General features: G+C 37.8%; 1 protein-coding gene across 1 annotated transcript in view; it reads left to right on the top strand.

Annotated features, from left to right (window-relative positions):
• Positions 1–20,498, top strand: part of RASA1 (RAS p21 protein activator 1) — a 67,942-nt gene that overhangs the window by 11,245 nt on the left and 36,199 nt on the right. The window contains exons 2-8 of the mRNA XM_056324095.1: positions 5,439–5,588; positions 8,369–8,504; positions 11,431–11,501; positions 13,368–13,485; positions 14,507–14,538; positions 16,147–16,199; positions 16,901–17,051. Coding sequence (XP_056180070.1) covers positions 5,439–5,588; positions 8,369–8,504; positions 11,431–11,501; positions 13,368–13,485; positions 14,507–14,538; positions 16,147–16,199; positions 16,901–17,051 — 711 coding nt within the window. The remainder of the gene's footprint in view (positions 1–5,438; positions 5,589–8,368; positions 8,505–11,430; positions 11,502–13,367; positions 13,486–14,506; positions 14,539–16,146; positions 16,200–16,900; positions 17,052–20,498) is intronic.

Below are 20,498 nucleotides of genomic sequence, written 5' to 3' on the forward strand. Positions count from 1 at the left end.
TCTGACAGAGATGGGGCATAAAGTATTAAAAGGCAGAGTCAGCATAAAAATGGTAAAACTAAGAATGTCTTTTGAGGCTGAGAGAAACTGTAGGACTGAAATGAAACTTGAATGAAATAGAAGTCTTTAGATGGAAAGCTTGGGGGGGTGCTGGTTGGTGTTAACAGGTTAAGAAGAAACAAATAATAACAGGATACTTTGTTGTGGCTTTTTTTTCCCCTCTGTGTTCATGAAACTGTACTTGAGATTTCTGTGCGCCCTTTGAAATTGAGGATTTTCCCAGTTCAAGACAATCAGCTTTGCTCTCTTTCACTTCTAATAGGAACAGAGCTCACATAGTCTCAGGCGGTGGTAACACGAATCTGTAATGTGTGAAAGGTACTAAGGCAGTGACTGAATTGATGGGAGGGGAGCACTGACCGTGACTCCTAGAAGTTCTCTGTTTGCTTTATGGGTTTTGTTGAAGCAGCAGAGTATGGCTAACAAGAGCTTTGAGTGAAGTGGATGTGGCGTTTGACTCTTTTTTTTTTTTTTTTTTTTTTTTTTCCTGTGCACCATAGCTTTTTCTAGATGGAAATAGGGAGGTCTGCAGCTATTATCAACATCTACATTTTTGTTCTAGGTTGCTGAGAAACACTTTTACTCCCCTTCAGTACTTTCTCCTACATTCCCTCCTCCCAAACCTACTGTGTTCCTAAGTAAAAACTGCAGTATACTGTACCAGCAGAATCCTTCTATAGAACAACAAAGCTTTGTAATATTTGCTTTTCCCACATGAAAAAAGGAAATATGTAAATAAAAGGTTTTGGTTGAACAATGTGACATGCTTACACACACAATAGCAGCTGCCTCCTTCCAGATGGTACATTCACCATCTGCTACCTCTTTGTGAACAGCCCGTGCCTTGCATGGACCTTGCGGTGTGTCCCACGTTGGGGGCCAGAAGTCCTGTTACTGTACCATGAGCTTGCTGAAGCGATGCAGCGTAGTTGTGTTCCTGCCCACAGTAGAAATTGCTGGCTAGGCCTGATGAGGCTGGTGTGACTGTATGTCTGGTACGCAGCATCTTCCATGGAGCCAAGGAAAATCAAGGCGCTCTTGCTTGCAGGCCAGAGGTAGCAGCTCTAACTGCACTGCAACTCATTTAATGAGTTTTATGACTTGGCTTATGGCTGTCAGCCACATGACGTGGCTGTGGCTGTAGTGTAGGGGACCATTCTTCTGCACAGCTGTATGTCACTTGTGTGGATGTATGAGCTGTTTGTGGTGTTACTGTGTCTGCGTTCTGCTGTTTGCTGTAATTAAGATTGTGATACCATAGGGTTGGAGTTTTGAACGTGGTTTTGATTTAAACTGGCAGATGAGATAATATTCTTGTGTAGCTTCTGACTGCTTTGTGAAACATAGAACTCTATTATTGGTATTCTCTTAGAAGCAAAATAAAGAGCCGTTTTACAAGTTTGTTACAGCAGTTAAATGGGTGGTCATGGAACCAACCACCTAAATTGTGATCTATAGCTGGTAAGACATTTGTTTAACTACTCCATAACATTCTGTTGCAAGGATACTTGCATCTTCTCTTTTAATGCATTTCATAATAGCTATTGTATTGTCAGGGCACTAGCACTGATTCAGAATGTCATTTAATTATGTTTGCTCAAAACACTGTGAAAATGGTGGATTGTCTGCATTTTAAAAAGTTGCAAAGTTAATGTTATAAATACAGAAGTGTTCCTAGGTCTGACTAGGCAAGCAAGCAGAGGTGACTGATGAGAAATGATAAGGATATTGTCTTTGGCAATGATAGAGGATATGTATCTAAGTGGTAGCGAGTTATGGTTTTGAGTGCATGCATTTGTTAAGTCACAGCCACAGGGACAATTTTATATTTACAAGCAGCTAGGCAGGCTTTTTTATTTCATACCTTCCTATCCAAAGCTTAACTCCTTTCATGAGACTCGTAGTGCACTGTAGGTAGGACTCCCTTTTATGTGTGTTCAGACACTGTATTTGATGTAAATCAAGAGGTCTGGTTAAGCATTGCTTCTGACTGTGACCACATTAAACTTGCATCTGTTACGCCTGCAAAATGCTGAAGTTGTTACCTTGACCTATAAAACTTGAAATGGTGCACAGCTTCTGAAGAGAGAGAGGTGGTTTCTTCTGATACACTTTTTCAGAAACGCCAGACTCGGGCATCATAGAAATACCTGACTGAGGGTTAAAGCCAGAAGATCTGGGATTTATTTTATTTCAGAATTGATGATAGCCTGGTCCTGTCCTTCAGTATTCCGCATTCTTTATTCTCTGATGAAATTATGATGAGTAGGGCAGGTTCTGTAGTTTAGTTGTTCCTGTTGCACTTTTCTTTGGATAACGTTGGATAGATCTTCCTTTATAAATGATAATACAGCGTAAGAGATCTTAACATAACCCGTATGAATTTGTGCTCAGTATATTACCCAGTATTCACATCATAGATCTATATGGATGTATTTCAAAGGAAAAAAAATCCCACAACCTTTCAACAGAAGTATTTTTTTTTTTTAAATAATGCCACTTCTTAATTGTGCACTTGACATCCTTAAATCAGACTGAGTACAGCATTTTTGTAAAGTAGTCTTTACTATTTGCTGTCAAACTACTTGAAGATGATGACACAAGTGTATCTTCTTATAATAGTGAGACCAGGTGATAGCTGGATGAAATATAAGATGTGCACTTCTAACAATGAAGTCCTTCAACAGTGTTATACTGTATATTGCTTGAAAAAAGTGGTTCCAATGTTTGAAATAGTGCTTGAAAAAGTTTGGTCTAGTTACCAAACTGCTCTCTGGAAAAGCACAGTTATTTCTCGACAAGCATTTTGCATACTCTGATGATGTCTTAGAGCTTGTACTTAATTAAGTGTGTATCCTGTTTTTTAAAGATGCGTACTATCTGCAGGGGCTTCCTGAGGATACTACTTGAGCTGTTTTCTGCTGTCATTGCCCAATATTGACTGCTTTGCTGCCATTTGTATCTTCCTGTCGGTTGGTAGTTAAATTCGGTGTTGATACTTATTTCTGTATCTAGTGATACAGAGTAACTGTGCATGGCACTAGTGCATAGTAAGCTGTAAAACTCAGTATTATTTTCTATCAGCTGTTAATATTTCAAGTATGTGCTCAGTGACACTGAATTTAATTGCACTTTGAAGTTAACTAGATACTTTTGTTTCAGAAAACAAATCTTTTCTGAAATGGTAGAGCAAATAATTTTTAACCCTGTTTATACTTTACCAGGTAATATACGTCTTCAATTAGGCTTGATATGAAACTCTTGAATGGGTGAGAATATAGCTATAGCTTGTTCAGCATTTAAGGAAGTGATCTCCAATATGTGGGATATGTGTGTGTCTGTGTGTATATATATATGTCTGTACACACACGCACACGAATATTTCGCTGTCACTGGCACAGAGGGTGTCCTCTTTGTTCAAAGCTTGTGGTCTTAAAACTGAAGCACCAAAGTTTGTGTTGTTATTGCAAGAAATCCTGATCCCTTAACAGAAAAGTTGAATGGTTTGTTTGCAAGTAATTGGGTATTTTTGTTTTCCTAGTGTATTTTTTTCTCAGTAATTTGCATTCTTATTAACACTCTGACCTTCCCCATTTTGAGTTTGGCATTGCAATGCAGTGTGTCTCTCAATAGAGTTAAGATTATTTTTCTCAAGTGGGTGATAAATAGGAACAAATAAAAGCTTAGTGAACCTATTGTTAGTTTAAAATAGGCTTCATGGAATGTTGGTTTCAAAGAATTTCTTCATTAGGAAAGTTTCTTGGGTCTCTGGGGAGTTTCTTACTTTGTCAAAGTCGGCCTGTCCATAACAGCAAAGCCCAGTTGTGACATGTGCTGGGAATGAACGAACTCGGGTTTCAGCCATGCTGTGCACACTCACAAGCAGGATATTTCATCCTAGGTATGTCAAAATAGACGATCTTGATTTTGTTTCACTTCCTAAAGGATTATCCTGGTAGGGGTAGCGTGATACTCTTTTTTTGCATGCCATGTTTAAGCAGCAAGTTTCTGTCTGTGAGGCTGCCTTGCTCTGGAATGGGATGAGACAGGATCTTGCTAAAAGTGCTGTATGTTGTACAGACATAACAGGGCTTTTTCTGGTTTAACTTGTTTTGATCAGGATGAGGAAGAGAAGCAAAGGAGAGCTATACTAGCAAGCACACGGCTTTGCCAGGGTAAACAGTATCTGTGCTGGTGCTGCTTCTGCTGGTATACATGTTTATCAGTTTAGTCTGATTTTCATTCTGATAAAAGCTCTCAAAACTTTTGCTTCTAGTTCATAGAGAAGAAAAGCTTCTGGTCTAAAATGCTTCAGATTTTATCAACAGCCCGGTCTTTCTGGTTTTGGGTTGTTTGGGGTTTTTTTTGAACTGTAATCTGTGTAATTTTTGGTATGTGTGCATATATTCGCTCGGTCATTTACATATCTCTTCCAAATTGCATTTTTGTGACTCTTACAAGATGTGTGAACTATTAGAACTAAAAGGCAAATGGTGTGAAGAGGTAAAGGATTTAAATTGTCTAAAACAGTGGCTGTATGGGAGCTGATGTTTTCTCAAGTGTAGAAATCAAAGGTTGAAATAAGCACAGTTAGTTGATGGGTGTAGAGCTAATGAATTGTTACAGCATGTAGCTCTGGAACATGCTGTGGCTTTGTGAAGGTGATGAGAACAATGCTTGGCTTTCTATTGAATGGTGCACTCTGTTGCTGCCTTTTTTTCCTTTAAAACCTAATACTTGATCATTTGAAATAAAATGAGTGTTCTAACAAAAGCTGTGTAAATAAACAGAGGTAAGGTGAGTGAATGCTTCAATGGTAACAGTCTAACCTTTACTTTAGACTGAAGTGTTCCTTTGTCATATTGTTTTTAATTGATGGGATACCCATTGTGATTAGGAAAGAATGTTTTGGGGTTGGATGGTGGTCTGGTGGCTGCTGTCACTCCAATTCAGTGCAGGCTTTGCTACAGCAGTCTGTGTCAGCTGAGAAGCAGGTTGTTACAATTAACTTCTCAAGAACTGAAGTTCATGTGGGCTTAAAATCCAACAGTCTTCTGAGTCAGATCACTCACCTCTGTTTCTGTTTGTTTAAAATAGGCAAACTAGGAAGGATAGAAAAGCTGATGATACGTATAGACCTTCCGTCCCCTGGGGAGGTGGTTTGTTGGGAGAAGCAGAAAAATCATGCTGTCTTAGAAATACTGTTTATTGGAAATAAGTAAACTGGGAGGTTGAACATGTGAAGATGGGATAACTGAAACAAAGGTTAGGAGTTACATCAGTTTTGACTGAAAGCTTTTGTTAGTCTCATAGATCTATTCTGTGAGAATAAACAAAAACATTAAGTTGTAAGGATGCTCATTGTTACTTTCTTTCAGGTGGTATCATGGAAAACTCGACAGAACAATTGCGGAAGAACGTCTTAGACAAGCAGGAAAACCTGGGAGTTACCTTATTCGAGAGAGTGATCGGAGACCAGGTTCATTTGTGCTTTCATTCCTTAGTAAAACAAATGTCAATCATTTTAGGTGAGAATTAAATGATTTATTTTAAAATACTGTAATTATTTATTTTGGAGTTTAGAACATAATAGAGTACAAACAGAAAACAATCATCGTTTGACAGTTGAATATTTTTGACTTTATTTTTGCATGGTACAGCTTTTTACTTGTGTTTGTTTTAAAATATGCTGCTTAAAAATTACTTTCTAGGCTAAAGAACAGAAATGTGAGGAAACCAACAACATCTGGATAGAGAAGCCTGTCTAAAGTGGTTGTGAATAGACTTAAAGAAACATGCAGGTTTCATTGGTCAGTCAAGGAGATTGTTTTGAGTCTGTTCCATAGTAGCCATTGCAGCTCACAGGACATACTTAAAGTGCTAGTATATGTGGTTGCATCCTTAATGTTGAGTGGCACTGCCCCCCACCCCCCAGAAAAAAACCCCCCAAAACCAAAAAACAAACCAACACCAAAAAAACCCAAAAAACCCCAAAAAACTAAGAAGAAACAAAGAGATAATGTATTTAATAATCCGAAGGCTTGCTGGAAACAGCTTTCAGCGTGTATTAGAATTAGTTGTTCTAAATACAAACAGTTGTATCCAAAGTCATAACTAGGATTATTTTACCATTGCCAGACTGTGTACGTCAGTAAGTTCATTTGTTCTTATGTTGAATCAGATGTATTCTGAGAAGAGCTTGAAGGTTAATCAGCAAGTGGAGTGCTGCAGTGTAATGTTGATCTTTACAAAATAGGAGAGCAAATGTCTCTTCAGCAGTAAATGATATCTATGTCAGTTGTTTTGGTAGCAACAAACAAATTCAAAGCAAATTCTTCAACTTCTGAAAGTGAGAGTTATCCAGAATACCAACGTATGAGCCACTGCGTGCATGGTTTGCAAATGTAGGGACTTTTTGGTTGCATCTGATGTGTGATGATATGTGGTTGAGAGGTCCTGATCTCCCATTGACATGAAGGCATAATTAAGTGCAGACAATATAGCACACAAATAGTATCTCATGTTTGCATCTTGCCACCTGAGCTATCAATTTCAGCTTCTCAGCTATACTGATACTTGTTTGGGAACTGGCTACTGTGTAGCAGTAACAGACAAGTAAATTGTGCTAATACTTGGGTTTCCAGTGCTGTTTTAGAGTCCTGGGTCAATTTTTAATAACTTCTCCTTTGAAGCCAGTATCGGACAATTGACTATTGGTTCATGCCTAGCATAAGTGTGTTTCTGGCATCTCAGGTAGAAAATAGTCTAATGATTTCTGATTTGCTAAGGAAAAGGTCCTTACGATATTTTCAAACCTTAAAGCATCTTTCATTCTGAGATCCATGGAACACATAGAGATAAATAACCAGAGGGAATTAATTTAAGTTAATAGTGTTTGTTCTTCAGAGACTGGACATGTTTACAGTTTCGTTCTTTGACTGCCAAATACATATTTTTGTTTGTGATTATATAGGCAACTGTTACACTCGAGAACATTGTCAACCTCAAGAATGGCAGCCCTAAATTCCAAGCAAATATAGGGACAGGTCTCCTATGTTCCACAAAGTAGAAATGCTGTTTCCACCAAAGCTTGATCTTTGCCAGTTGCAGCCTATCAGCAATGCCTGGAACTTCATTGCTAAAGATGTCCCTCATTTTTTGCATTAAACTTTCCTTAGATTTCTGTGCAACTGAAACCCCAGTGTTTTAGGTGAAAGTTTCTTAAGCTCTTTTAATTCTGTTGGTGCCTGTTGAAAGCTCCATACAGACATATGTGCTCATGCAGCATATCATTGATTTGTACCATATGAATCTGTCAAAATGAAGTCTTCTTTCACTGAAGTGTTACCTTTTTTGGTGAGCCAGTCATGCAAAAACTTTGAAGGAAAATATTTACCTTTTAATCTTCTCCTTCAGAATTTTCTTTGGTTACAAAAGTCTTTCTGTGTTTGCTAGCTCAATGTTCTGAGGAAAGGTTTCATTTAAGCTTGTTGAGGTAATAATCGGAAACACTAAATTTCATTTAGAACTTAATGTCTATGAAATGATTTACCAAGGAATCTTAAAAGAAAATATTCCAAAAGATTTAGCCTATGTCCTTAAAGTTTGTTTACCTTATTTACAAAAAATTGTTCACTGGCTACCCTTGCAGTGCTGTGTGCTTAAAAAATTCAATCTCTGAGGATTGATCTTTGTATGCATGTTACATCGCTGTTTGGGAGAAATAATTTAGTATGAAGAAATGACTGTGAAGGAAGACTTTTTGGGAGGAATGTATCAGAATAATGACCTGCTAAAGAAAAAGAGTAAAATTGGAAGAAACCAATAAATAGTGTCTTCATTTGGGATGAAGGATAAGTTTCTTGGCAATTAAATGGTTGGGGTTGTTAAATTCATATAAGCCTGTCATGAAAGGTGTATATCTTGGATGATACAAGTAATAATGCTGTTGTGTCTGTTAGTGCATTATTTTAGTTTTTCAGGACACCCACAATTGCATTTTCCTGTTTTAATTTCATTTCATAGTTCTGACAAATGAACTTGCTTTTTTTGTGAATCAGCACTTCCTTTAGAGTCTTAAAATACTGCTGTATCATGCAATACATGTCTGCAGTTTTTAATGAAATATGTCATTAGCTAAGATGTAGTTACATATTTATAGAGAGCTTGTAATACTGCATTTTGCTGAATGTAGATACCGCTTTAAAAATTAAACATTATTCTAATTTACTTTTTCTTAAAAAAATGCCAATAAATAATTCAGTAGAAAAAGTTTTCTTTATATCAAGATTCTTATTTTTATTAACAGGATTATTGCCATGTGTGGAGACTATTACATTGGTGGACGTCGTTTTGCTTCACTCTCAGACCTAATCGGTTATTATAGTCATGTGTCCTGTTTGCTGAAAGGAGAAAAGCTCTTATTTCCAGTAGCACCTCCAGAGGCAAGTAGTAAAATTTTTAAATGTCATTTACTTGAATGTTAGTAACTTTAACCAGCAGTTTTCTTTGCAAAAAGGATTGCAGAAAGTTTCGTGTAGTTCTGCACAGGCTCAGCATATGTTGTAATATAAGGAATATAAAAATGCATTCTTACTGATACAAAGTAATAATTACAAAAAAATAATTATTGCTATGTGATAAAAATGTGTAATGAGAAAGCTGTATGTCAGGTGTTGCAGCTATCTCCAAATGTAGTAATAGCATTGTAAGTAATCATAGAATGTTTCAGGTTTGAAGGGACCTTAAAGACCCTTTAGTTCCCACCCCCCTGCCCCGGGCAGGGCCCCCTCCCCCCAGCCCAGGCTGCTCCCAGCCCCGTCCAGCCTGGCCCTGGGCGCTGCCAGGGCTGGGGCACCCACAGCTGCTCTGGGCAGCCTGGGCCAGCGTCTCGCCGCCCTCACAGGGGAGAATTTCTTCCTAATATCTCATCTAACTCTCCCTCTTTCTGATTACAGCCATCCCCCCTTGTCCTGTCACTGCTTGCCCTGGTAAAAAGTCCCTCTCCAGCTTCCCTTTAGGTGCTTCACCTTTAGGTGCTGGCAGGTGCTGTAAGGTCTCCCTGGAGCCTTCTCTTCTCCAGGCTGAACCACCCCAGCTCTCTCAGCCTGTCTGCACAGGAGAGGTGCTCCAGCCCTCTGGTCATCTTCGTGTCCCTCCTCTGGACTCGCTCCAACAGGCCCATGCCCTTCCTGTGTTGGGCGCCTGGAGCTGAAGGCGGTACTGCAGGGGGGTCTCATGAGAGCGGAGCAGAGGGGGAGGATCCCCCCCTTGACCTGCTGGCCATGCTGCTTTCGAGGCAGCCCGGGGTACAGCTGGCTTTTGGGGCTGCAAACACATTGTCTGGCCGTGTTGAGCTTCTCATCCACCAGCAGCCCAAGTCCTTCTCTACAGATCTGCTCTCAGTCCATCCTCTGCCCAGCCTGTACTGATACTGGGGGCTGCCCCGACCCACGTGCAGGACCTTGCACCTGGCCTTGCTGAACTTCACGAGGTTCGCACGCGCCCACCTCTCAAGCCTGCCCAGGTCCCTCTGGACAGCATCCCTTCCCTTCAGCCTGTCAGCCGCACCACACGGCTTGGTGTCATCAGCAAACTTGCTGCGGGTGCTCTAAATCTCACTGTCCATGTCCATAACAAAGATGTTAAACCACACCAGTCCCAGTACCAACCCCTGCGGAACCCCGCTTGTTACTGGTCTGCAGCTGGACGTTGAGCCTTTAACTGCAACTCTTTTGAGTGCAACCATCCAGCCAATTCCTTATGCAAGTAGTCCATCCATCAAATCTGTGTGTCTCCAGTTTAGAGAGAAGAATGGTATGTGAGACAGTGTCAAATGCTTTGCACAAGGCCAGGTGGATGTCATCAGTTGCTGAATGAAGTGGCATGAGTGAAAGAAGTGTGGTTATATTTGACATCTCACTGGATCTATGTTATCCTAACAGAAAATAAGTTGTTTGCTGAAGAATTATGATGTGCTTTTCTCTTGACAGATGAGTGGATTTAAATTGAGATGCTTGAAAGTATTTTTTGCATCCCTTAGTGTATTTCTCTAAGTACAGATATGCTTTTATAAGAACAAAAGATGTAATATTGCATGGCCCGTATTTTGCATTAAATAGGTACTCTGGGAATGTTTTAAAAAAATTTTGTGTGAGGTATGTCTTGTCGAAACTTCATACCCTGCTTTGATTCTATGGTGAAAGCATTACAGTCTCTATAGTGTATGCATTTGTAACCACGAGGAGTCTTCATAATAGCTACCTAAGCTATCTACATCTGTAAGAAATAACACTGTAACAGGATAAAACAGTGCTGAGGAAGTGACAGATTTTGGGGATGGGAGATTGCTTTTGGTGGCCACCACACTAGCCACATGGAGCTTGGCTACCTGCTGGCAGTGGATGGGCAAGGGGAAGGCTCCAGGCTGGAGTGATTGGAAAGTAGTCAGGTCTGCACTCTGAGATTGGTCCGGGATATAAACCAAAGTGCAGTGGGAAATTCACCTCAGAAGTGCACCTCTGATCGCAACACCCATATGTACTTGTCCCTCTCTGCTCCTGTGGGATGCTGCACAGTGCCATTACACATTACAGTTCATTGCTGGCACAGAATAGTAGAAAATGATTTCAGGATTTGCTTGAACAGAGGGAAATAGCATGCTTAGTCATTTTCTTGCCAGAGTGAATTTGACCAATGGATTAATTTAACGTGTGCAAAATGTGGGAAACATTGTGTGCTAGTTATAGTTTAACTTGTAGGATACTAATTACAAAACAGAGATAAACGAGAAAATGTGCAGTTCTTGGCTAGTAAAGAGCACCATTGTAATGTAACGCTTAGTGTTTTGTGATATTTTGCCTATCTAACAACAGTTTCAAAATATGCATCCTGGAGATAACCAAAGTTTCTGAAAATGGGGCTTCTTTCACATGCTCATCCTTAGAACAATATAAGTAATCAAAATGAAACAAAACACTGCATAATTCTGCCACCCCTAACAAAATCCCAAGCCTAAATAATGATGTTTCTGAATGTTAAACTTCTGGAAATTTCCACTGTAAATGGAAGAAAGTTTAAAAGTATATTTTTATGGGAATCATCTTACTAGCAATTCATTTTGAAGATGATAAATATACATTATCTGTTATGCTAGGAGATGAAACAAAGCGAGAGCTCTTGTAGCTAACTGTATGAATTATGTTTTTCTGGCTCTTCGTGGTTTTCATCTTTGAAAATTTAAAACTGGCAAGGGAGATGTAAATGACTGTTACCAGCCCTTTGCCTCAGAATAGCATAACACTGGGGAGAAGAATTCTACACTGCGAACAGGGGAAAGTACTAACTTTGCTCACTTTTCTTAAATTGTAGCCTGTGGAGGACAGAAGGAGAGTTCGAGCGATTCTACCTTACACCAAAGTGCCAGAAACTGATGAAATAAGGTACGTTTTAATAATAGTAGCAGTTGTGAAATTTTCAAGAGTATTTATAAATACTGATGATTGAAGTATGCATTCCTATGCAAATACTGCCCAGTTGCATCTTAACACAGGTTAAAGGATGATGCTTCTTTGGTTTTTGGTGGGTTTTTTGTGGAAATAGCAATAAGATTTTTATTCTCAGTATATTTGTTTGTATTAAGTATAAGGCAAGTTACATTAAGTTTATAGAAGTAAAATTAGTAGTATAGTTTGGGAGTATGTTTTATAAAGCCCAACATTTTTCTCCCAAGAGTGTAAGTCTGTGTATGGAAGAATTCAATGCAGAATGCCTCATGTGAATGTGTGAAATGAATATGCTAGGCTTTTTTCCCCTTAACTACCACAGAACTAACTAATGGCAGATAAACAGTTCAAGCCAAACCAATTCTAACCACTAGAAAGAGTATGTGAGCCTGGACTACTCGTAAATGGAAGAACAGTGTATTTAATGCCTGCTTTGAAATAAGAAAAAAGGAGCAATGTAAAAAAGCTTTGCCTTTATAATGTTCTAGTATTCATTTTCTTACCTGTGCTTGGAGACTTGATGACTATTTTTTCCAGGTTCTCTTCTCTGTCCACAAAATGGAGCAAAAATGCTTCTCTCTTCCCCTCTTACTACCTCCTTTTTTGAAAGAGTCTGTATTGAACAAATGATACTTTTCAATTTGTAATACCTCTTACTTTTTAAGATCTTAAAAAATTACTGAGTTGATAGAACGGTTTGGGTTGGAAGGGACCCCAAAGATCACCTCGTTCCAACTCCCCTGCCATGGGCAGGAACACCTTCCACTAGACCAAGTTGCTCCAAGCCCCGTCCATATGTGTATGTATATATATGTGTGTATATATACACCATAATTTATAGTTCTTCGTGATAGAGCTGATGGAGGGTGCTCTTGCTGTATGTCACCCATTCTTAGGGTTTAGGTTCATTAGCAGCTGAATTTATTCTGTGTTTTCAATAATGGTTTGCTGGGTTTTGTCCTTTAATTCTTGCTGTTTGCTTTGTGCTTGAGTTAATGCCTTTTCTGTTAGTCTGATACTTAAATGAGAGAAATGTCATAGAAATTTGCTATGTAGCTTTGGACTCAAATAGTAGTTAATGACCTTCAATACTTTATTACTATTTCCTGTACCCTGATACATCATCAGACTTGATTGAGAAGTCTTGCTGTGCTATAGTGAAAGGTTTTCATGTGACCTGAGTTTGGGATAACACTTTAAGGAGTAACTTCTACAAGCCTTCCAGAAAGCAAACTCCCTTAGACATGTTAATGCTTCTTATTTATGCTTTTCTTGTAGCAAATTGCATAGCTTCTCTGGTAACTGTTCTGTACTCTCTTTGTAACACTTGGCTTCGTGTGTGGGAACATAAAGAATAGATAAGGCTTTCATTATATGAGATTAGTTTTTGATGAAAAGAGTATTATTTTCTTTTCATCTATTAATGGTATTATTAATTAATGGACTATTAATGGTATCTCTGGTTATTTTAATTGTGTTTAGTATTTGATCCCTCTTGAGAAAAGAACATTAGTATCTTTTAATATTGTTGTGGTGTTATTTTATATGTCCTTAGCACACTTCAAAGTTGACAGAAATGAACCCTGTGTTAGATGCTAAATGTAAATTAAAAGCATAAATACTTAGATAGTAGCTACTTAACTGAGGAAAATTATACATGATGTGCTTGTGTTATTCATACATTTTTCACAAACAGGTTTTCTCAAATATTTTGCAGCAATTTTACTTAAGAGTTCATTGTATTCATTAAACTTTGTATTACAATTGTATCCCTGATTTAAATCTTGCTGTAATCCTATTCAGTTTCCTTAAAGGAGACATGTTTATTGTCCATAATGAATTGGAAGATGGCTGGATGTGGGTTACAAACCTCCGGACAGATGAGCAAGGTCTTATTGTAGAAGACCTGGTAGAAGAAGTGGTAAGTAATTTTTATATTGTAATTTCTTAAATGAATAACATTCTGGGGGTAAAATAATATTGGAATAAACCAAAACTAATGACATTTAGTTGCCTGTTTTCTAGTTGTGTACTTTTCTGAACCTAGTAATTGGATCTCCTAATTTTGAAATAGTATAACAAACCTTTAAGCCTAATTCAGTATCAAAAAAAGTGCTTATTCACATATTGTCCAAAGAGAAGTACAAATGAATGGTACTCTAAACTTACTAGGCAGTTTCCTAAACTCAGCTGTCCTGGTGAAGAATCTGCTACGCATTTAATTTCATGTCTTTATATTTGCCATGAAACGTTCACAAACTGTACAGAATGTAATTTTGCCTTGTGGTAGATCTTTCTCTTAAGGATGAACTGTTATGAATGTATTGATGAGTTAGTTATACCTACAAGGGCTTGTGTGGGCTCAGGAATCTAACGAGATGACCTGCAGATAATTCAGTTGTTTTAGGGGAACAGATGGTTTAATATACTTCAAAAGGAAAAAAAAAAATAATTCAACAAGCTCAGCATTGTTTTGGAGTCCAGTATTACCAAATATTTTTGATAGTGTTTTCCTGCAGAGTACGTCTGTTTTGCTAATAGCAGTGTTACCTGCAGATGTTACCTACAGATCCTCACAGATCTGTCAGGATATCAGTGCTAAATTGAAGTGGCAGTACTAGACTGTTGAACTGTAGACTAATACATCAGTGGTGAAGTTAACCTTAGGAAAGCTGGGATTTTAAAAAGATACTGCCTCTGAAGAAGGACTTGAAACATGACAGAAGCAATCCTCTGAAATAACATATTTTGGCTGAATTTCCACTTAGTAAACAAAGAGGAAAACTTCTTTTTATAGAGCTGCAATAAACCCCTTAGTTCAAAAATGTCTCAGACTACTTAATGTTTTTTCTACAGAAGGTCTTAACCCATGAAGTTTTATTTTTTTAAAAAAACTGAGCTGTACTCTTGTCATGCACTTAATATGTTAATTTTCTCATTAGGGAAGAGAAGAAGATCCACATGAAGGCAAAATGTAAGGATTTTTGTTTTGTTATTAAAAGCAATCATAACTGTTTGTATGGGGTTTCCCAGCTTTTGGGAAGGTGAACCAGAGAGATTTATTTTTTCATCTCGAGACTTTTTGACTGTACTAGCTGCTGAAGATACATGGATAATTAACATGAAAGAGTCCTGTGATAGGAGGTATGCCTATTGTAATGGGTTTTGCAGTGTTGAAACCTTAGATGAGTGCCTGTATGATAATTTTCAGCCAAAATATGCACAATGGAGTATTTCTTGAAGATATTTTTTGCTTTCGAGGTAACTTTTTTTCAGATCTGCGCAACTCTAAATGCTGGAGAGAGAGCAAAGTACCATTACAAAACAGAGTGTGATAGAGCTTGTCTCTGTTAGCTTCATGTAAGAACTCCTAAGCTTTAAAGAGAAAACCAGAGGACTACAAGATTTGTTCTGTTTGCTTAAATACTTAAGAATTTTAAAATATTGAATACAATTTAGAATCAATGTAGTGGTATGTCAAGCTGCTGATATATTATTTTTAGTAGTAATGATGAGTGGCAAATGAAAGTTCCAAAAAATTTCTAGTAGCTTATTTCATCTGTCCTGTTTGTTTGCCATATTTGCACCTGCTGCCTGTTCTCTGTTGCCCAGTGTGTGGTGTCCAAGAGGCTGACGGGTGGAGAAGGTATTTCTTTATAGGAGAAAGAAAATCACTGGTGTATTTGTTGTTTGTTTACTGTTTGGTAGTGTTCTGCTAGACAAACGGTATGCCTTCAAATGTAGGATTTTGTATTTATTCATTTGCAAAGTAGTTTGTAACAGATGCTTGGAGTTTTGATACTAGCTGTCCACAGTTATTTGTGCCACTCGAAAGGATCCTGGGGAGACTAGTGATTCCTTCGAACATCCCAGCAGCCAGAAATTGTACTCTAAAGGTAGTATAGAAAGAAAGTCAGAAGTAGAGCTCTTTTCTGATACATAAAAAGGCCATACTTTTTAGCTTTACTTTAAAGGTACAGAACAAGCTATTTAGTTGTAGCGTGTCAAGCTGTTCTGTATATAGTCCTAAGTATCAGGCTGAGACTGGACAGAGGCTGCTGAACTTTTTTAGGACACTACTCTGACACAGGACTCTGGGAAGGAACAAGGTGTGAGATCAAAGCAGTTAGTATTCAATAGCCTAACAAAGCTAGGTTTTACTTCCACAGCAAAATTCAGTTTGAGTTTTTCCGTAGCGTTTAACCTCCTTGTTTGAGCTTTGGATTTCATGATTCTAGTAAATTGCTGTAGGAGACTGACTTTAAATAATGCCTGTCAAATTATCTACCATTTAGACAATTTATTTTAATCTCTAAACACAGTTGTATTTGAACACCAACTCCAAGTTGTTGGGACATTTTTATTGAAATTAATGTATTTGTATACCTGTTGATGTTAGGTTTTTCGTGCTGTTGGTGGAACAGAATCATTAAGTAGCATAATCATTGATTATCTCATCTATATGTATTAGGTCTTTTTAAATAAAGATCAATTCATAGGTGCCAGAGCCTTGGATGTCACCACAGCCAAAAAAGAGAGCTGGTAGTCTTGCTTTCTAATTTTTCTCTTCATCTTTGTTAAGATGGTTCCATGGGAAGATCTCCAAACAAGAGGCTTACAATTTGCTGATGACAGGTATTTGTATTTCTGATTGAAATACAGTGGTAATATAATGGCACAAACTGATCCTATTCATATTAAACTGTGGCAAAACTTCCTTTTATGCGTGAACATACATGAGTGTCTTAATCTGACCAACCCCTATGGTTGTTAACTTGTTAGAATACTACATTGGAAGAAAATATGAGTATTGAGTATGTTCTCAAATACAGTCATTTTAATAATTTTTGGTTGAAGTAATTTTTTAATCAATGTGTAATAAATCATTTCAGTGATAGATACGTTCATCAAGATGCTGTGGAGAATATCCTTCTATATACTTAAAGGAAAATATAGTAACAAGCTTTTTTAGCCCTTTAAGAGAACAAATATTTCCTTAAATGAAGATTTGTGACCCATATTGTTGAACAGCATACTTCAAATGCTAGAAAAGAAATTGTGAATTTTTGAAAACGTGTCAAACTTTTTTTTTTTTTGTATGCTGTTGTAAAGAAGTGGCAAAGATGGGGCTAGGTTGCCAGCTACAGCTAAACCATTTTGCATTAATTTCGGCAGTTCAGTACTAGTTTATCTAGTTTGAGATAACTGTTGGAACTTACCTAATAGACTTTGTATTTCTTCAAGTGTGCAATTCTTGCTAATTTATGTGGGAATAGATTTGATAAGGTCTTACATATAATGCTAAGAAAAGTAACGCTGTTATGGTATCTTTTCAGTTGGTCAGGTGTGCAGTTTTCTGGTGAGGCCTTCAGATAATACACCTGGTGATTATTCACTTTATTTTCGGACCAGTGAAAATATTCAGCGTTTTAAAATATGTCCAACATCAAACAATCAGTTTATGATGGGAGGCAGATACTATAATAGGTAAGTTTTGATGGTAGAAGGAATTGTGCATGTTTTATACATGCGAGAAGAATTTGTGTAACTTGCTTCTGATAACTGTTTACTGCTATGATTTTAAGACTGTAGTTTTCTGAATGGTATACTAAACATTTTCCCAAAGTTGCTTAGTAGTTGTAACTGATCAAGTTCTTAAAGCTTGCAGCAGCCTAAGTGTGGCTTGTTGTCTTTGAAGTATTTGTTGTCCTTCAGCAAAGCAGTTTCTCCAGACTATTAATTGTGGATAGCATGGATCATGTGGATCGATAAATTGTGGATCTGTAATTAAGAGAATGCTCTGTTGTCTTGGAAGCTACTATTTGTATTCTTGTCTATTTGAAAAGGGAAAATAAAAATGTTAATTTGATCTAAGACGTTCAGTAGGGTTTTCGAATAACAGAAATGGGTATTTACAAGAAAGAGGGAAAAATACCTTCAATGTTGGAAAAAGTCATTAAATTGCGTTGTAATGTGTGCATGATACTTGGGTCAGGAGTACAGATGGCTTCATTTAGAATGACCAAACCTGGGATGCATTTGTTCTGTGAGTTGTACAAAAATACAGTAACTTCTGCAAAAATAATAAGAAATAGCAAGAGATATGTTTCCCCTTTTGTGGGAGAAGCTATCAACACGGCTTAATCCTTGATAATCTTGTTTTTAGAGTTGTTGTAGATGCAAGACTTCAGTTGTGAAAACTTGCCCCATCTTTTAACGGAGGCCGTTGCCTGCCTCACAAAATCAGCACTTTTCCAAACTTGCTCACCTAGAACCAGGGTATTCTTCATCCCAATAGAAAATTTGTCTCACTTCCAGCTTGGTTTCTGAGTGGGTAGAGATCCAGCAGCTGGTGTGTCTGAGAAAATGTTGAGGAGGTTTCCTAACTAAGACGTTCAGTGGACATTTTCATATGACTTCAAATGGATGATGGTGTGAGGTTAACAATTTGACCCTTATGAGCCTGTGCATATCCCGCACTCAGGCTGCTTGAATAGCTGCTACATTAGTCAGTCTGGCCTCCTGACATCCTCATTGAAAACCAGGCTAGCTGCCCTGTCAGCCTTTCATGAAGGTAAATGCTCTTTTGCCCACTCTCTAGTTACCTGGCTTATTAGGAGGATGGTAGGTTAGGAGCCCCCACTCTAGGTGATGTCAAATTAGTTAGGAAATTAGTGGAACTCTGATTATTCCTAAGTGGTTTTACAGCGTTATATAGTATACCTTCAGAAAGTTAATATAAAGTATGTTATTGAGATTATTTCAAAATGCAGCGTTGGATTCACTTGAGGCATGTATGTATATGAATAACATTTATCTGAAGAGTGTGGTGTTGAATAGAAAACAAGATTGTAACTTTAAATAGCGCTAAGTTATGACAAATTGCTTTTAGATTTTTTTTATATATATATTTTGGTACCACTGTATGGTACCTGAGATCTTCCTCAGTGCGAAGGAGAATATGCATTTAAAATGAAGCTTTAAAAGGCTTCATTTTTGTTGCATGTTTTGGAGAGTTACTGTTATACTCCTAGGCTCACATGCAGTCCAACTTAGTATGTGCTGCAGGCTGGTAAACGTCCTAGAAGTTCAAACACATAATGAAGTATGTAACAGAAGATAAGGCCTGAAAATGAAGATGCAAACTGCCCAAATTCTGTATAAGATCTACTGCAGAGGACAGTAAGTGAGGAACAGGAGAGAGGGAATAATGACTTTGTGGGCTTTTTAATTCTTAATAAATAGTTCATTTAACAGGGACACTGTGAGAGAAAAATCTTTAAATATGTGAAGACTGATGTGGTTTAATTGTAAGGAATAATCAGAAGTGGCTGAAAAACAACAAACAGGGCACTGAATCCGTAACAGAGATACAGAAAACAGAAGTTCATGCAAGATAATGAAACTATTTATAAGCATTTTTTGGTGGCAGAGTTTTGTCTTTGTGGCTTCTCTAAAAATGAAGTGTTTGCCTTTGAGGTGAAAATTTCAGATTTAAGAAGTGCTGCTTCTTGTTTAAATGGGTTTATTTGACAGTTTCTATTAACTGTAAGCTTTTTTTATATTAAGCTGTTTCCATAAATGTTCTCAAGGTATTTCCTTTGATATCTGTTGCTAGAATTAGGATCTTTAAAATTATTGTCCTTTGTAGTACAAAGTAGTATTTTTAATGTTTTTCTACAGTTTTTAAAATTGTAATTGGGGTAAAAGATAAAATGAAAGCAATCTGCTCTTTGGTTGCAGAGTATTGATTACAGTTATAGTGTCAATAAATTGTAGACCAAGATTTTTCCATAGAAAAGTAAGAAGGTGAAGAATAGTAAAGGAACAAAAAATGGAGGAAGTTTGGTTTATTTCGCCAACATTTTGAATACTCAGAAATGGGACTGGAATCACAATAACCTCTATAAGCAACAGTATGTCTGCATGTATTGCAGAAGAGTTTATTCTCGGTGATCATGGGCAAGGAGGTCCTGGGTACAACTCAGGAATCTCATACTCTATGTCGTGTAGGATGACTTATTTTTTCCACCAAACCTGTTCCTTTTGCATGTGCTTCCACCACTCTGTATGTAAATTACTTTAAAACTTCTGTTGATGGGTATGACCAACAGGCTGAGTTTGAAGTGTGTCATATTTTGTTGTTTCATTCTTTTGTATCAGCTCTGCAAGGCAACTTACCTCTAGTCTTATAGTTGTCCACTTGAGGGTCCAAATACATAGTACCTGTATTGCACACATATTGGAGGAATTATTTTGACTATTGAAGGAGTATTTTCCCATGGACTTCAGTGAAGCATTTAACTTCCGCGATCTTTGTTTATTCTGTGGGTAACAAATTACTCCATTAATCACCTTTCTGCATTTTAATGGAAAAATTTGCGAAACTTTCTTGGTGGCTGTATGAAGTCTGGTTGGGGTGGAGTTGTGTTTTATTTACAGCAGCCAGTATGGTGCCATGATTCAGATTTACAGCTAAAACAGTGTCAATAACACAGCATTTGTTATTGACACAAGAGCATTTGGCTTTTGCGGAGAGGTGTTTGCACAGTGTTGCCTGCACAGTGTTGAGGATTTCCCTGGATTCCAGAGAACCAAACTGACCAAAGAGACATGCTCAGCAATAAAAACTGGAGGGTGATGTTTTGTCTTCCAAGGTGGCTCTCAGCGAGATGGTCTCAGTCTCCTGTGAGAGGTGGTAACTGATTGCTTTTGCATCAGTGGTGTGCTGCCTAGCCCCTGCCCTTCACTTATTAAATTGTCGTTACCTTGGCCCATGAGCTTTGTCATATTTGCTTTTACTATTTTCACCCCTCCATAGGCCTTTCCACAACCCCCTCTTCCTCCCCCTTTTCTTGAGCTGTTACTGTTGAGCATGACATCATGTGGCAGGGAATATCCCTTTGGCCAGTTCAGGCCAGCTGTCCTGCCATG

This window comes from Falco biarmicus, chromosome Z, assembly GCF_023638135.1.
Source record: "Falco biarmicus isolate bFalBia1 chromosome Z, bFalBia1.pri, whole genome shotgun sequence".
NCBI classification, from domain to species: domain Eukaryota; kingdom Metazoa; phylum Chordata; class Aves; order Falconiformes; family Falconidae; genus Falco; species Falco biarmicus.